Source organism: Odocoileus virginianus, unplaced genomic scaffold (genome assembly GCF_023699985.2).
Source record: "Odocoileus virginianus isolate 20LAN1187 ecotype Illinois unplaced genomic scaffold, Ovbor_1.2 Unplaced_Contig_27, whole genome shotgun sequence".
Classification (NCBI taxonomy): Eukaryota; Metazoa; Chordata; class Mammalia; order Artiodactyla; family Cervidae; genus Odocoileus; species Odocoileus virginianus.
This window is the reverse complement of record NW_027224344.1, coordinates 415,331-433,209: the sequence shown is the minus strand read 5'-3', so window position 1 is coordinate 433,209 and position 17,879 is coordinate 415,331. Positions and strand designations below refer to the sequence as shown.

Below are 17,879 nucleotides of genomic sequence, written 5' to 3'. Positions count from 1 at the left end.
TTCAAGGATTCTGACAGAGAAGGAATACTGCACAACTCACATTCTTCTGGGACTGACAGAAGAACACTCATTCTCTGCAGTTACTATGGTACAAAATGGCACTATTTAAACAATGCCTGTATGTTTAGATTTAAAAATTTCAGGAAATTCACTGACAGACCAATAAACTAATTTCCAGCTTGTCTCATTACACAACAAAGGAATTAAAAGGTATTTTGTCACACTCCACCTTCCCTGACATGGCTCTTCTATGAAGCTGCACAGTGTGTGAATGGATCTCCTTTTGTTCTCGGAAGTTGACTCACAAAAGACTCAGAAAGTACAACTCTGTAAATTGTTGTGTTTGGAGGGCAGTTGTGTTTGGAGCACAACAGCGTGGCTAGAGGAAGGGGAGCCTGGAAAGCGTAGCCAGACAGGCGAGGCCAGGAAGGAGGTGGACCTCAGGGAAAGACAACCTTGACATGAGGCGCCCGGGGTGGGTCTGTGTTCTCTCGAAAGGGACCTGCAGTGTCTCCATCACATCCAGAAAGACTATCTTACCAAGAGCTGAGAATCCATATAACAACACACAAGAGTAAGATGCTTTCACCTGAGGTGACTGTGTCAATTTTGTTCTTTACCATTGAAAATTTTTTTCTCTGTCCAAACAGCATTTTTTATACTAGAGGAAATGCAGTGGAGAGACAGCTACTTCCTGAACACTACCACACCCCTGCTGACCTAAGACTCCACCTACACTGGTCCCCTATCCTCATGAGACCCCCGGAAGAGGTGCAGTTCCTCCTGCTGCTCCCTCCTGTCATACAGGGAGGTGGGCTGTGAGTAAACACCCTGCTCCAGGCTCCACAGCTGCAGAGCTGGGATGTGAACCCAGAGAGCCTGGGCTGACAGTGCCAGAAATCCTCAGGATGCTCTGCATCTTGGAAATAACCATCAGTGTCAGACACCAGAGAGTTTAAGTATCCAACAAAAATGTTAACTGTCTCTAGAATTATGCTGAGCAATTCTTCACCAAGATCTAGTTACTGCAACTTGGCCTCATACTTGGACAAAACTCAACAATGTCAATAAACAAGATGATGCCCAAAAGCAAGACTCATTGGCCCACTTCCCAGAATCCACCAAGACTCAGCAGGGTGCAGGGGTGGTGGTGGGTGGGGACTGTCAATGCTAGTGAACTTCAAAGGAGAAAAACAAAGAGCAATGTCTTTCTGTCACATCTCTGGGCAGAACTGAGGATTCGCTAATAAAGATGTGAAACACCAGCAATGGTACTACGTTTATGACAACCTCAGGCCAGAAAGATGGAAGGTAAACAGAGTCCTTTTAAAGACAGCTAGAGATCATCTCCTCTTTCCTGGTGGGCCCAGGACACTGGAGATGGCAGTGCATAAACATGCACTATGTGGTCATCACACACAAGTTACTAGCTTCAGGTACAGTCATTTTAGGTGTAAATACTAACAGCTTTCCTTTGTCCTGGCAGGTTCTAAATCATTTTATAGCCACATATGTCAGAAATCTTCACAGGAAAACAAACATGAAACTATAGTCAACAATGAAAACACCACTCGAATCACATAAGCCCAGATTAAGACAGAAGGTGGAGACACATGCCCTGTTCAGCAAAAAGAACCAGAGACAAAGCTGACACAGTGCGGTGCTACTGGACAGAAAGACAGTATCCCGCACCCACTGTCATCAACTCACACTAGAGAAGCATCCCTTGTTCTTCTTACAAATACTCATTTCCCCCAAAATCAGAGGCAAAGAGGAGGAGGCAGATGCATGGAGAGAAAAAAGAGCCCATAAATTGCCTATCACCCCCTTATGTGTCCTAGGAGATGCTTCTGGGGCACAGGACACTTAGAGCCATGCGTTCTGCGGTTTCCACACAACAAAGCAACTCTTGATCTTTGTAACAGGACAGTTTTATGATTTAAGATTTCAGGGAAATCTATTTCTCTGAGATTTTTGTTCTGTTCTAAACTAAGGTTCTAGGATAGCACTGTCCAGTGAAATGTAATGTAAGCCACACACACACACACACACACACACACACACACACATATGTATCTTTAAAAATATCTAATAGCCATGTTTTTTAAAAAGATGAATTTTAACATGTTTCATTTAACTCAATATATTAAAAATATTGTCATTTGAACACATGATATTTTTTAAATTACTGAGATCTTTTACACTCTTTCTCCCTGTATTTGTACATCTTAAATTTTAAGCAGAACTCGATTCAGACTGGCTACATCTCAACACTAAACAAACACATGGTTACAGCATGAGACATCAGGGGTTCCAGAAGGAGAAAACAGTCTGAAAATAACTACATAAAATAAACAAGTCCATACAGTGATACATAAATACTACTGATGCATGGACATGCAAACCTGGAAGCACACACACACGCATTAGTGGCTACACGCTGGGGGGTGAGGGTGAGTTAACGAAGACTTTTACTTTGTAATTGATGTACTTTCACAGTCTCCGAATTCTCATATATTCAGTAGGTACTAACTGATTGCTGAGACCAATTCTGTGGAAACTGAGCCCCCTGGAAGGCAACAGGCTCTCTGACCCTGAGCACTGGAGAAACAGGGGCATTTCCAATGGGCCCTGTGTAAGGAGGCAAAGGAGACCTGTGGGTCTGAGCAGGGATGAAGATGCTGGGTCAGGGACGTGATGGTCACACAGCACGGATAAACTGGGACAGAAGAAACTCCCCCAAGCCACATACCACAGTCACCATGGGACTCACGTCCGTAAAATCCACCTCCACCGGGAAAGCAACCCTCAGAGGAGGCACATCCGTGTTCTAAGTGCAGCGAGGGGCAGTGACCTGAGGAAACGCCTGTCTGGAGGAGCCAGGGAATGAGCACAGCAGACGGGGTCAGCACACACACTGGCACTGAAGCTGGTACACATTAAAAAAAGTAGAAGTTTCATCTTGAATGCTGAGGCGGCGTCTGGGGGAGGCACTAACGTCTCGTGGGTTTAATCTTCACACACCAAGCACTTTACTGATTGAGGGCACTGAGGAACCTCACCTTTCCCTTCATTAAAAATTTTCCTTTGATGCTAAAGAGGGGGGATCTTTTAAATAAAACTTAAAATTTTAATTGATAGACTGTCTTGAATAGTTAAAATAATACCAATGATCACAACAAAAACGTTAGCTGATAAATAAAATTGTTCAGGGGTATTTAAATATCTGTGTAATCTATACGACACAACTATTTATACATCATTCCACAGATGGTGTGATCTGTTACAAAACAAGGCTTATTCAGAATCTTGCTCTTTTGGCCATAATCACAGAAGCTAGAGAGCAAGTAAGTGGTTTTATGTAGGAGAAACAAAAAGAAAATCTACCTGCTTATGTAAAATTCTACAAGATTGGCTCAGACAAGAAAGGGGAGTCTACTGTCACTTCTGTTTCTATTTTACATTTTATGTTAGTACATAAACACAGGTTTCTGAAAACCAATCTTAGCTTTTGCAGAACAAAAACACCCTCATGAGAATAAAGCTACCAACCAGAGAAAAACAACACTGCTCTGGTGCATTGTATCTGCTGCAAGTACTCAAGCTGCTTGCTCACTGTTGCAGCAGATGGGATAATCTATTTACAAACTAAGTATTCTTGTGTAACTCCAGGCCAGGTTTTAATGGGCCAAAAGTACCTAATTTTTCCAATTATTTCAATGAGTAAATGCTCAGACTCTCTTCTACATGAAACTTCTACTTTTTTTAATGAAACCATGTTCCCAGCTGAGCTTCTGAGAGACAAGCAGGATTTAACAAGAGGCTGAGGAGCATGTGAAGAGGTGGGCACAGGCTTTTCCCTCTCAGAAGCCAGCTGGACCCACCATATTAATGTAAATATGCTTCTCGGGAGGAGGGGAAAAGCCCTGTGGCTTACACGGAATGCAGTTACCTGACAACAATACACTTGACACACGGTTTACCTGTATACTTGAGTCTCCTTTTATAAACTTTGCTCCTTCTATTATCGTCATGTAGGAAAATCTGAGCTGATCTGGAGTCTGAATCAGCCCCATTCGGTATTTTCTCATATTCAGTAACAGTTGCTTAATGTTAATATTGTCTCCTTTTTCTATCTGCAAGAGAGGTAAACAATATTCAAGCCTTTTGTTGTTAAGAGTCCAGAAAAGAAAGCAATCCAAGATAACCACTAAGGGCAAGCCGGCCCAGGCCGCCGTTCCCTGTCCAGGCAGCACAGGGAGGACCCACGGCTGACTCCAGCTAATAGTCATCTCACTTGTGTTAGCCTAGCGATTGGTGATTGGTTGAAGGAAGGATTTATGCTGTGTGCTGGCTTAAAGTAAGGATAAATACACAGAGATTCGTGCCCTTCTTTTTTAAGGAGTAAATCTTTTCACTGGGCGCCCCCTGCTTTCATATCTGTACACAGCAGCCTCATGTCTGTACACAAGTCTATGGATGGTAGCACCCAAGGGGGTGGAGGAGAGAGACCCACGGTGACAACACTGCAGATGATACGGCAGACCGCTGGCTGCAGCAGTCAGGCTTAGTCCACTGTGACCCTACCCCATCCCACCCCACCCCAAGTGGAAAAGAGAACAGTTGCTGCAGTAACTTTGGGAGGGAACTGACACACACGATCCAGTTTTAATATTTACCATAAACAGACCAGATGCTTAAGAGTTCTTAAACACATCAAAGCTCCCTTACACATAATAACTGGCTTTAGATGGAAGCATAGGGTATTAAGCACGGTGTTAATACAGTGACGTCTAAGATACCATAAAAGAAGGACAGGCACATGCTGGTGCCCCGGCGGGGGCTGGGAGGGCTGGGGCGACACACAGCCCTCGGGCACCACAGGAACCTCAGGGGGTGATGTCAACACCACACAGACCAAGGGGCTTAGACAGTAGGTGTTCCTAGTACACTGATTCACTTAATTCTCCCAATAGTCCTGGGAGGGAAATACCAGCACTACCCACAGTTTGTAAATAAGGAAACCAAGGCAAGAAGGAATTCAATACCATCTACCAACTGATGTCTGAAAAATACAGTGGGTGAGGGAGACAACCTATCATTTAGCACACGAAGCTAACAGCACAAGTCTCCTCCCAGAGCTCGAGGATTATCCTGGTCACAACCCCGTCCACTCATCACAAGCAAGAGGCAGCTGAAAGGATGTGAAAGAGAATTTTTGGTTTCTCTAAAAAACAGGTAGACGTTTAAGTTTGAAAAGCACAGTTCTGGGATCCTGGCATTTGAACTTACTTCTGCCAGTGGAAACAACAAAAAGGTATGGGAGCCTGAAATGAGGTCACTTACCAGAACAAGGCAGCTGTCCACCAGAGAAAAGGTGCCCGACCGCCCAATGCCGGCACTGCAGTGAATCACCGCAGGCCCGTGCTCAGGGTTCAAGGAGCCAGATTGCCGCACTTTGAATAAGAAATTGAGAAACGAAGCTGGTGATTCAGGGACTCCAAAATCTGGCCAGGTAGTATAATGAAAGTGAGATATTGTTCTGGTTTCACCAGTCTAAAAAGTGAAAATTAAGGGGGACAAGTTAGTTCTAAGCTTTTTCTTTTAAAAATCTACTGCAGTAAGATGTGTTTTGTGTAATGCACCATGACTTTTCATTTGGCTGTTGATAATCACACATACAAGTTTGGGAGGATTTTCTTTAGGAGAATTTGGAATATATTAATAGCTACACTTCTGTAACAATTACTATTTTGTAGGCACATTCTAAGCTTTTTATATATTAACCCATATAAAAATCCCATTAAAACCCATTTTCCAGATGAGAAAACCGAGGCAAGCGTTAAGTAATGCACCCAAGGTCACAGGTAAGAAAATGGCAGAACAGGACTGGAGCAGCACCTGGGTCTCCACCACTGACCTGCACCACACATGCCGCCAGGTCCTCTTAAATCACGCATCATGATGAGTGAATTCTCTGTTTTTATAAATTTCTACCAGTATAATTTCACATCTTTATTGGTTTCCTGTTTAAGAATTTCAAAGTCTGGGGCCTTCCCCAGTGGCTCAGCGGTGAAGAATCTGCCTACCAATGCAGGAGACACGGTACTGATCCCTGGTCTGGGAGGACCCCACATGCCATTGAGCAACTAAGCCCAGGAGACGCAACTATCAAGCCCAGGGGCCCTACAGCCTGTGCTCCACAAGCAAAGCCACTGAAATGAGAAGCCCACACACCACAGCTAGAGTAGCACCTGCTCGATACAACTAGAGAAAAGCCCACATAGCAAGGAAGATCCAGCATACCCAAAGGTAAATAAATAAATAAAATTGTTTTTTTTAATTTAAAGTTATTTTTAAAAAAACAATTTCAAAGCTTTTAAAGATACAATTGTCCCCATTATAAGTTATCTTTCAGATTCAGCTACACAGGCACAGAGGAACAACTCAAGAATTAAAGATACAATCTTTACATTTTTAACTGAAACTGCTCTCCTAATTGCTGTTTTCCACATGGAAACAATTCCCAGTCCTAGAACTGTTGACAGGCCTTGGCTGATGTGCTGATAATATGGTTTACCAACATGCTAAATGCTTCCTGTCTCATACAGCCTGCCTGGCTACTCAGCACCACTTCCTGGATATTCCCGACAACCTTTATTTCTGCCTAACTCTTTATGAAAACATCCCTCAGCTCTGCCAGCAGACCCCCGTCCCCAGGAGCACTGCTCTGCCTCCTACTCCTCCTTCAGAGGGAGCAGGGACCCACTAACATGTCTCTGCACAATATTCAACCCAGGCACATGGTTAACATACATCTTTCTATAAACAGGCCTGACGTTCCAGGAGGTGTTTTAACCCTTCCCCAGACAACTGCCCCACTGCAGTCCTCAGCCACCACACTGTGCTGACCACACACACTTGGCCAGACTTGGTCCTCTAGGGCCTAAGCCAGGTCGAGGTGGACCTGGCTAGAGCTCCAGGCTGGGCAGGGGTGGTGCCAGGACCCTGCTCCCATAGATATGGCCGATATGGTGCAGTTCAACTCTGCGTCACACCCTGGCCCCAACCTAAGGTCACCCCACAATCCTGGGCGACCACTTGCTTTTTCTTCGCTTGAATGATGTTGGCTCAAGATCAATGGCCTCTTTCTTTCTTCCAAATTCAGGTCACAGTGTCTGGGACACTCAAAGCCAGTTCCCAGAAATGCTCGCCACTGTTTATATAATAAAGTCTTCTACACTAATAGATTTCTGAAAATCCATCTTTTTCTTCCCTGACAGGAACAGACTAAAGGACTTCTTATAGGTAATTTTTTTTTAATTAATTAACCACTCCTGAAACAAGACTCGAAAAACACAGCTCACAAAATCACATTAATTCCCAAAGGGCCATGTGAAGTAATAGGAGCCACATGTTTACTGTTGTGGTATAAAAAAGTTCATGTGCACAACTGGAGGCCCCTTCCCTCATTTCACGTTGGAAAAGTAATGAGAAGGGGGAAGGGTTCCAGAGAGGGGAGAGCCAAATAAAATTCATCTCTACACGTGGACCCCACAACTTCCAATAGGGTACCCTACACTGCGATCCCATGACTTCCAACAGAGTCCCCACTTCTCTACACGCGGACCCCGCAATTTCTGACAGAATCCCAGTTCTCTACACATGGACCCCACAATTTCCAACAGAGTCCTAGTTCTCTACACTCGGATCCCACAACTTCTGACAAAGTCCTTGTCTCATACCGGTGGACTCGCCCCTTCCTCCTCTGTGGTCACCATGCCCTTGGTCCTCCTTCTGTGATGCCCAGTCCAGGCCTCCATCCCTTCTCGCTGCTGTCCCTCACACTAGACTCCAACTGGCCTGCACACACCTGCCAGTCCACACATCCCCGCACCATTTTCTTCAGAAAACACTGCATCATGCATACCACCCCTGCACAAAGACGTTAGCACGCACCATTCTTAGGGCAAAATCTTATTTACATTTTTTTGAAGAATTCTAACTGTAGTCTTTGAATAAGATGACAAGCTCAGAGTCCATGGAGGCCAGGAAGCTGGTCTATGAGCTGAGTAGGTACAGACAACAGGAGCTGTGAGCATGGGGATGACTTGTGTGTGCCATATAGAGCCATTCAAATTCAGGTTAACTATTACTATTATCAGTTTGAAGAGGACTATAAATCTTCTAATTATTATTAAAAAAATCTACAAAGCTCTATGGCCCAGGCCCAACTTTAGGCACAGGAAGAAGGTAGCAAGATTGTGTTTCTAAGACTTTCATACGCCCAGTTTCACCATCTGTTAATGGGGTGTGAGAAAGCACTTACTTCACAGGCTCCAGCGAGGAATAAACAGGCAACCCCCACACCAGTGAAGCCTGAAGAGACACAGGGACACTCACTGGCGGCCTTAACCCTAACACTTCCAATCAACTATGACCTCTCCACAATTCCAGTCTCCTCACCTGTGTTTCTGCTCCACCTGGAGAGCAGCAAGGTATCGACCCTGTCCCCCTCAAGGTCACTGTCCTGGTCCAGTCCTTAACCAGCTCTTGCAGGGCTGCTGCAACAGCCGTGCTAAATACATGGTCACCGAAAGTCACTCTGGGAGTGAACCGGAACCCCAGGTGGTGAACAGAAGAGAGTGACAGGCCAGGGGGCATAGGGCCCAGTTCTAAGCAGAGGGAAGGGCATGCCCAAGACAGGGACGGGCAGGAGAATTGGTGGGTGGACAAGCGGCAAGGGTAGGTGGACTGGGGCTCCCGCAAGGGCCATGGAAAGGCATCCAGAGCCTTAGAGAAGGATTCCGCATTTCAGAACAAGCACTCAGGGTGGTGAACAGGGGACTTGGTGTACCCGCCGTAAGAACCCCAACACATTAAGTGACCGAAGCAAGAAATGGGCACAAGCTGGACGGACGGTGCACAGGACAGACAGGAGAGGAGGAGCCTGGGGGGGTCAAAGCTAGGGGCAGAAGAAACAGAACTCAGTACAACACTGTCTTCCAGGAACTCAATCACCTAAACCTGACAGAAGACACACGGAAAACACTAAAGGGCAAGTAAACAGAAAAGCCCGAAAGGCAAGTTCTCCATGTGACCTTGGATTTTAAAAGCCCCTCAAAACTACCTCCACAGCTTAAGCCATTCAAAAGCAGAATGGACTCTCTTCACTTGGGGACAAACGTTCAGACTGAGCTCTCATCATGATGCTGAAAAGAATGCTGGTGCTCCACTGCTCTGTCAAACATGTCGTCAGGTGCGAGGTCCCCTCAGAGTAGGCCTGACAGGGCAGCTCTGCCCAGGTTGGTCAGGAGACTCCTCTAGAAGCGACCTGGTGCTCTGACCTCAAGAACGAGAGAGGGCGGCCCTACTTTATTAGCACCTTTTCCCTCAGCTCGCCCATCTCCACCACCCTGGCTCATGGAGGCCCTCCAGATTCACTCTGTTCCCACAGGAGCCCTGACCCAGGGGAGCCTAGAACCGTAGGCACCATAGGAGCGCTAACTCATGCAGTCACAATGACAACCCCATGAGGCCAGCAAGCCATCACCCTCGTTTTGCAGATGAGAGAAAGTAGGCACAGAGATCAAGTAGCGGGCTGGTCACGGGGCCAGGAGCAGCAGCCAGGATTCAGGCCACATGGCTCCTGGGTCTAAATGTGACTAACGCAACTGTCTCATCCACTACAATGCTACCTTATCCTTCCAACACTGCTCACTCACTACAGACTGTGAAGTAGAACATAAACTGTTGCTGTTCAATTACAGTGGACTCTGAACACAGGCCAGTAAGAAACCACACATGGGCAGCAACTGAATTGCAGGGGCTGGCCCACTCCCAGGGTGGCCTCAGCTTCAGAAACTTTAGAACCAAGGCTCTTTCCACAACAATTAGACTTGGTCCCATGTCATTAGAAGTTAGGAGATCTGGAATTCAGCTAAGTAATCTATTTATGGGAAAAATCTATTAGCCTAATGGATTTTTAGGTTATTTTCTTTAACTAAGAAAAACAGGAATATTAGGAGTTTATCTACATTGTAGGAAAACCATGGGTCAAACTATACATATGTGAAAATACTTCACAAGCTGATAAACAAAATACAAAAGTATTTTATTATTTCAAGTGTAATCAATTCTCAGAGAAAAACACCTATGCCCATCTCCTGCTAAATCAATTTTAATGCCACAAGCAGATGCAGTACCTAGCATACATAAATACTAAGAGAAGGTGATTCCCAGAACCATGAGAAGTTTATGGAAATGAAGTTCTGTTTCTGGGAATAAGGGCTGGACAACCAGTACCAAGTAGCAGTTGATGTATTTCAGTGCAGCTTAAGATACACACAAATGGAATTACTGGTGCAAAACACACACAGTGAGGAGATTCGTAAAGAAGGCACCTCCCTGAACGACCTCAGAGCTGAGTTATGTTCTCATGGAAGCTGGACCCAGTCAGATGCACATGGTACACACCCATGCTTATGTCACAAAGGACAGGTGTTTTAGGAGATAACCACAAAAGGTAATTCGGCATATCTAAAAAGTGTATATACCTCCCTTCTCCACAAAATTTTTTTCTTTTGGATTAATGATCACACATTAATACTCAATACACTTAATACTTAACTAAAACAGTATCTCACTTTATAGACCAGATACATCCCTGAAGCCATTTCTGGGCAAACATTTTCTTATTTTCTAGTTTTTCTAGTTTCTGAGAGCATCTCAGAATCACTCTTAGTTCTTATTTTTTTGTTATGCTAAATACAGACCAAAGAAAGCAAAGAGGTGAATGGGAAGGGGGGAACTATGTCGATGCATAGACAATAACAGTAGGCTCACAACCAACTGCCTGTTTCTCACCCAGGCACCAAGGAACGAGTCTTACATTTTTGGAAAAAATCCAAATAAATACTGATGAGGTCATACGGTAAATTTATTTCACCATTCCACCAGCTCAATAAAGACAAATTTCCATGTGACAAACCCCTCAAATTAGCAACTCTCTCCAAGCAGCAAGAACGAAAGCTAGCTTTTCCCAGGCATGCGCTCTGTACCAGCACCTTTACACATACCTCCTCACGTGATACCCACGTCCTCACAAATGTCACAAATGCCAACAGGGAGGCACCACAGCCTCCCCCTAAAGACAAGGGGGGGCCTGGGCAGGGATCACTGAGCAGCAGCAATGGATATAAACCTAGGCTTCCCAATTCTAAAGCCCTCTCCCTCAATCTTCAACCAATTATAATACTGATCAGTTGCTCAGAATCCTCAGATACCAACCTGAACTTCACAATTCTTAGTTTCCAGCATTTCTTAAGAATTCTCAGAGAGCCACCACATATGAGAACAAAATCTATGAGGACATGGTTATGGCTGTGAACCATTACAGGCATTGCTGCAATGAATGGGCTGTCCCAAACTTCAAATCCAAGAACAAAGAATAATCCTTAAAGTCACCACATAAAGCCCCATAGTCTGGGCACAAGCAGTCTTACCCTGGTGTTTCCTAACTGCAACAGATGGACCGTGTAATAGGACTTCACGTCCTCTGACAGGAACTTCACATTGAAGCCTGTTTCCTTAAACAGCATCTCCCGGTCATCTTTTGTAGGCCAGTACTGTGCACATTTAACCTAAAGTTAAGAACATAAACATAATGAAACCATAAAAAGCTGGAAAGGAAAACGAACCACACACAAGCTATATATTTTCAAGTACCCAAATCTAGGAACAGTCATACTATGTTTGATGTTTAATGTATTTTAATAAGATTGACATCTTATAAATGCAGTTTGTAAAATGTTCTTATAACTTACACACTTAAGAAAACAGATATCATGTTCATAAAATGAAAATCAATTTGTCATTTCTAAAGCAGGATAACCTGTATTTCAACATCAGACTGGTATTCACTCTTATGTTTCTATAAATATCAAACTCATGCAAGAATCGTATCTTCAAACAGTACTGAAAGGTTTTGATTTCATAAGTACTTACCATAAGCTATAATAAACCTAGACAGCATATTAAAAAGCAGAGGTATCACTTCACCAACAAAGGTCCATAAAGTCAAAGCTATGGCTTTTCCGGTAGTCATATATGGATGTGAGAGTTGGACCATAAAGAAGGCAGAGCACCAAAGAACTGATGCTTTGGGTGCTGGAGAAGACTTTTGATAGTCCCTTGGACAGCAAGGAGATCAAACCAAGTCAATTCTAAAGGAAATCAACCCTGAATATTCACTGGAAGAACTGTTGCTAAAGCTTGGGCTACCTAATGCAACGAATCGACTTACTGGAAAAGACCCTGATGCTGGGAAAGACTGAGGGCAGGAGGAGAAGGGGGTGATAGAGGATGAGATGGTTGGATGGCATCACTGACTCAATGGACATGAATTTGAGCAAACTCTGGGAGACAGTGAAGGACAGAAAAGTCTAGTGTGTTGTAGTCTATGAGGTAGCAAAGAACTGGACATGACTTAGCAACTGATCAATAACATTTTCCATAAATACCTGTTAATCTGCTACTAAATACTATATATCTAGAGATAACATTGCATACTTACATACTAAAAGTCAAGGGAAAGAATCAGAAGATAAGCCCCCTTTACCTAGAAATGTGGCAGAACTACTGACGTGGAATTAACATTTTGTGACAATAAAAGCATCTCCCCAAAAGCCAAACTGTAAGGCCAGCATGCTGTGGTGAGGTGAGCTAGAATCACTTCATTGAGAAAAACACTAGGAAAACATCCCTGTAAAATATGGTCATTTCTTTTAGATATCACAAACAGCTACAAATAACAATTAATAGAAATACTTCCAAAACAAATGAATGCTATGAGCTAATACTTCAAAAGCTGCTAAAAGACATTAAAAAAACAAATGACATAAGAAGTGAAAGAGCATGAATTATAACAACTCATAAATGACGTGACAGAAGAGAAAAAAGAACCAAAAGTAACAGAACACATCATTTCATAAACAAAGATTAATTAATTAAACTAAAGGGAACAGAGCTGTGAATAAACACGACAGATGATGCCTTAAGAGAACAAGGACATTTTTAAAATAAAAAAGAAATAAAGAGAGACTAGTAGGCAATGAAAATCTAACACATATGTGTAACAGAAGGCCCCGGGAGAAGAACAGTAAGGCATGCAAGGGAACAGAATAAATGTCAAGTATAATTCAATAAAAATTTTTCTTTAAAAGAAAGAAAAATGCCTGAAATCACATAATGAAATAGCACGCTCTGTCCCTGGACAAACTGACCCAGAATGACCAGCACAGACACATTTCAGTACAATCAATGGGATCTGAAGAAAAAAAAATCCTTTGGGTAAAAGAATAAGTAACTAATAGAGGAAATAGAGTAAGATGTGCCTTTGTGACAGGAACATGCCAGAAGGAAATGGGTAATACTGTCAAGTTGCTCAAAAAGCAAATGTGAGCCAGAGATTTTATATTCTGCCAAACAGACTCTTCAGCATCAAGCCAGCAGAGGTACTGTCATCAACACACAAGAAACTGGGACCAGGGCACCCATCTCAGGATCCTCTGAGTGTGAGCTACACACAGAGCAACCAGAGAGACTCAACGACAGATGCACATCTACACAAAAGGGACTTAAGATAGACTAAAACGTGGTAAACTCTGATGATGGAGGTAAAGCACAACTTGAGAAAAACAGGATGAGAGAAAACATTTTAAACTGTTTTCAGTAGTTATTTTAGTGATGGACTTGATTTTGTTATTACAAGTAAATTCTGTGTGCAATACGGGACAGAGTAAATGAGTATAAGACATTCAACATCACTAGTGTCTCTGAGAACCAGAATTCATGGTGAAACAATCCTATAGTCCTAAATTTTAATATCAGTATCAAATATCAGAATATCAGTACCCCTTCCCAAAAAAAAGAGGAAGAGGCATCAGTATCAGTACGAACACTAGTGTTCTGTTATCTTAACATACAAACATAATTTTCCTTAACTCTGTTCACTGAAAAGACCAACCCAGTAAGAACAAAGATTACTATTTTTGCTGTGATCTTGAAATACCGCTGCTCACCAAAAGAAACCAAGGCTTCTTAAAGAAACAGCTGATTCACATAGGAAAGATAAGCCTCTAACAGGGAGTCCTTCCAGATATCAAAGGAGCTAGTAAGACTCTTCGGTTTTTTGTTAAAAGAACTCAGGGCCCAACCTGAAAAGCTTCCTCTGGCCAAAGAAGGGACAATTTGACTACCAGTAAGAGTAACAATGGGCTTCCCAGGTGGCTCAGTGGTAAAGAATCCGTCTGCCAAACAGGAGGCAGATCCTTGCATTGATTCCTCAAGATCCCCTGAGGAAGGCATGGCAACCCAGTGCAGTATTCTTGCCTGGGAAATCCCATGGACAGAAGAGCCTGGCAGGCTATAGTACAAAAGGTCGCAAAAGAGTTGTACACGACTTTAGCAACTAAACAACAAGGATAATAACTGCCATGGAGTGAACTGAATCAGGTGTTTAATAAACTCATGACTTCACAGCATTGATCCCCTCCCGCCCCCACACCAAGAAAACCTAAGTGGTCACATACTGAGGATATGTGGGAATCAACTTCTTTGGAAAACTGATTTTCCTACATCAAGGTGGTAGGTAACTAGAGTGGGAGCCTTTTTTTTTTTCCAATAGAAGAATTTCAACCAAAACTCAAGAAGAAACAATAAAGCTGGAATATCACTATGACCCTAATTAATTAAGGAACTAAACACTGACCAGCAGCAGCTGCTGACATCATTATGCTGACACACAGGGTTATTACCACACACGAGGCGACCTAAACGATCAAACCTGACTCTTATTGAACATCTGGATGAAGGTGATTTCTGACTGCTGGTGGCAATTTCTCTTTTTATTACAGTACTTATTCTGCAGAATGAGAGATGAAACTCATAATCCTCCAGCTGACAACGATGCTCAAATGTCCCAACAACAGCACTCACATCACTTGGGTCTGTTGGTCACTGTGGAAGCATGAAAACCACTGCAGAGACTATGCTGACACTGCAGGACACCATGGTGTGGCAACAACACTGTGGATTGAAACAGACTAGAAGCACCTTCACTACCACTGAAAACCAGCAGCTATTAATTTAGAAAAAAGGAAGAATTTAGGATCTGAAGGAGCAGAACAGCCTGAGACCTCCTGAGACCTCAGGGCTGGAAGAGATCTGACAGATAACACTTTCTAATTTGCATGTTTGACAGAAGAGGACCCTCAAGCCACAGACTCTGAAGACTTAACCACCATCACACCACTAATTAGCACTGGATTTTAAACTGCATCTCAAATGTCAATAAACCTATACATATCAATACTCACTACCTCCTGACATAAGAGCCAATGGTAGTTTATTAAGGTTTTAGAAACCTGTCACTTCAATTCTTCATAAAATTTCCAGGATTCTGTTAATAATAAATTATAAAAATTCTGATAAAGCCTAGGAATTCCAAATATCTAAGTACCACAACTGGCCAGTACTCACTCCATTATACTTATATTTGGAGGGCAGTGGTCCACAGTTGTTATTTAAATATTTAAGGTAATAAAGGAAAATGATAGGTTAGTTCGGGTCAGAATCACCCTGACTCTAGTTTTTAGTAATTAAAGGCCAAAACTAATGAATGACTATCCCAAAAGAAGTAAGAAAATATTTGTAAGTTAACAATCACAGACTGTACAGTAAGTTGTAAATACCAAGTATTACTCACCGATTCTTTCTCCACAATTCGGTTTAGCATGACAACTGCTTTGGTCTTTTGCTGCCAAACCATGAGCCAGAAATGACAACATGTATTAGGAAGTGGACCCTGTAAGACAGAAGAAACAGCAGGTGAGAGGAGCGGTGACTGAGGCTCCAAGGACATGCCTTCCAGGAAGCTTCTCATCTGAGAACAGGGGATTGGATCACAGAATGTCAATCCAGACTCTAAACCCACCTGAACTAAAAACAGGTCTCTGTTAGTTGGATTACTGATTATCAATGAAAAAAACTGACTTTTATTTACTTAGGCAGAAAAGAAAAATTTCCAGGCCGTCAGGTGGCTCTCTGAATTGAGGGTTGGAGAACCAGGCTTGGGCAGGAAAAAAAGTCAAGACAAGATTTTGTCCCAAGGGGTGTGAGTTTGGGGCAGCACTCCCAACCAGTCACCACTGTCACCCTTGGAGGGCGCTGCCATCCTCAGGTGGCTGCAGTGCGTACAGGTTAACAGATTTGACTATACTTTTTGTTTTTTGGACTATACCTTGAGTAACGCAACAAGCAGTCACCTGCGGGATGCCGGGGGCTGGGTCTGCCTGGAGCTTCAGCTCCACACAGAAGAAATTCAAGTGGTGCTGCACTAAAAGCAGCTTCAAGGCCACTTGTATCCCAGCTCTGTAGTGGATGTGCTGGAAATATTACGTGAGCTAATAAACTCCTGCTCTCAATTATACCAATGCTAGAAGGGACCAAGAACCCTGAGCTGTTCCCCTTACTGAGTGCATATTATTCAAAGTTTGAGCTACTTCCAAAACCACACAGTGCAAAGATAAAAACAGCCATGAGAAGACCCCCAGTAAAATGAATGCCTTCTCTTTCATCTAAAAAAATGGATGGATCAGGTCTCCAATGAAGTCACTGCTTAGTGTAACACACACACACACATTCTAGAGTAGTTCTAAAAGGGAAGAGGTCCATTTACCAGCAATACAACCTATTATCTTCTACAAAACAGAGATCTATACCAAGGGATCAGCAGGTATACATTTTTAATTCTCGTAAAACTTAAAGAAAAAGGATGACAAAAATTATAAGCAACAAAGGATAAGCAGAACAACTGCAGTTTCAATAAACATTTAGTGTGTCTGGTTTTTGCTGTCCTTTGAAATATTTTCTGTGCACGTTCTCTGTCCCAATGTACTAGGGACAAAGGCAAAAGCAGTTCCAGCTGTCACAGAGCTTACGTCGGAGGTGAGGAATGTGCATTAATTTTTTTAAACACCATCCTTGTAGAGAAGGGAAAACACACCCAGCCCCACCACAGCGAGGGTTGAGCCATAGAGTATGCAGGAGCAGGAAGGGTACCAGAGAAGAGCCTTAAAAACAAAGAGGTGCTGACACAACAAGGGGAGAGGGGAGGGATCAGGTCCATTCCCAGTGTCAGGGCACTTCTGGGAAAGAAGGTGACACAGAGAACCCACAGGAAACCACACCTGCCAAGTGAGAGGTGCTCGACCCCAGGAAACAGTCAATGATCTCTTCTTTACAGAATGAAGGAATATGACCAGATTGGTACCTTGCAAAAATTTCTCTAGAGGAATTGTTAAAGATGGACTAGAAAATAGGGACTAGTGGCCAAGAAATAAGTTGAGAAGCTACTACATTGGTGTAGATGAAAGAGAGCTCCAGAGAAGGGCAGGAAGAATCTGTGGCGTCAAGTGGTCCCATGGGTAGATGCTGGAAGCTCTGGGGCAGGGGGTAGGGGGTAGGGGGGGCTCAGGAAATAATCCAAAGCTGAAGACAGGCTTGTGAGTCCACTAGAATGAGGGCAGAGGGCCTGGGTCAGGACATAAAGGAATGCCCAAATGGACAGGAGATTTAAACTAGGGTATTAGTCGGGTATTTTCTTTTTCATGAAGGGATTTACAGTGTTTTATAGGATTATTACTATCATTACTACTATAATAAAAAGCAGTAACAATGCCACAATGAACACTCCATGAAGTACTCACCATAGTGCCTGGCACTACATGAGTTTTTATTAGCACTATTCTATAGATCACAGAGATACATATTGATAACATACACACTTGGCTCCTGCACAACAGGGGTTTGAACTATAG

General features: G+C 43.2%; 1 protein-coding gene across 5 annotated transcripts in view; it reads right to left on the bottom strand.

Moving 5' to 3' along the window:
* The window catches only part of PTPN2 (protein tyrosine phosphatase non-receptor type 2), a 63,146-nt gene that overhangs the window by 11,606 nt on the left and 33,661 nt on the right, over positions 1 to 17,879 (bottom strand). For all 5 annotated transcript variants that reach the window (XM_020913703.2, XM_020913704.2, XM_070464538.1 and 2 more), the window contains exons 4-7: positions 15,767 to 15,865; positions 11,505 to 11,642; positions 5,347 to 5,556; positions 3,984 to 4,136 (exon numbers count right to left, since the gene is read on the bottom strand). In XM_020913703.2, coding sequence (XP_020769362.2) covers positions 3,984 to 4,136; positions 5,347 to 5,556; positions 11,505 to 11,642; positions 15,767 to 15,865 — 600 coding nt within the window. The remainder of the gene's footprint in view (positions 1 to 3,983; positions 4,137 to 5,346; positions 5,557 to 11,504; positions 11,643 to 15,766; positions 15,866 to 17,879) is intronic.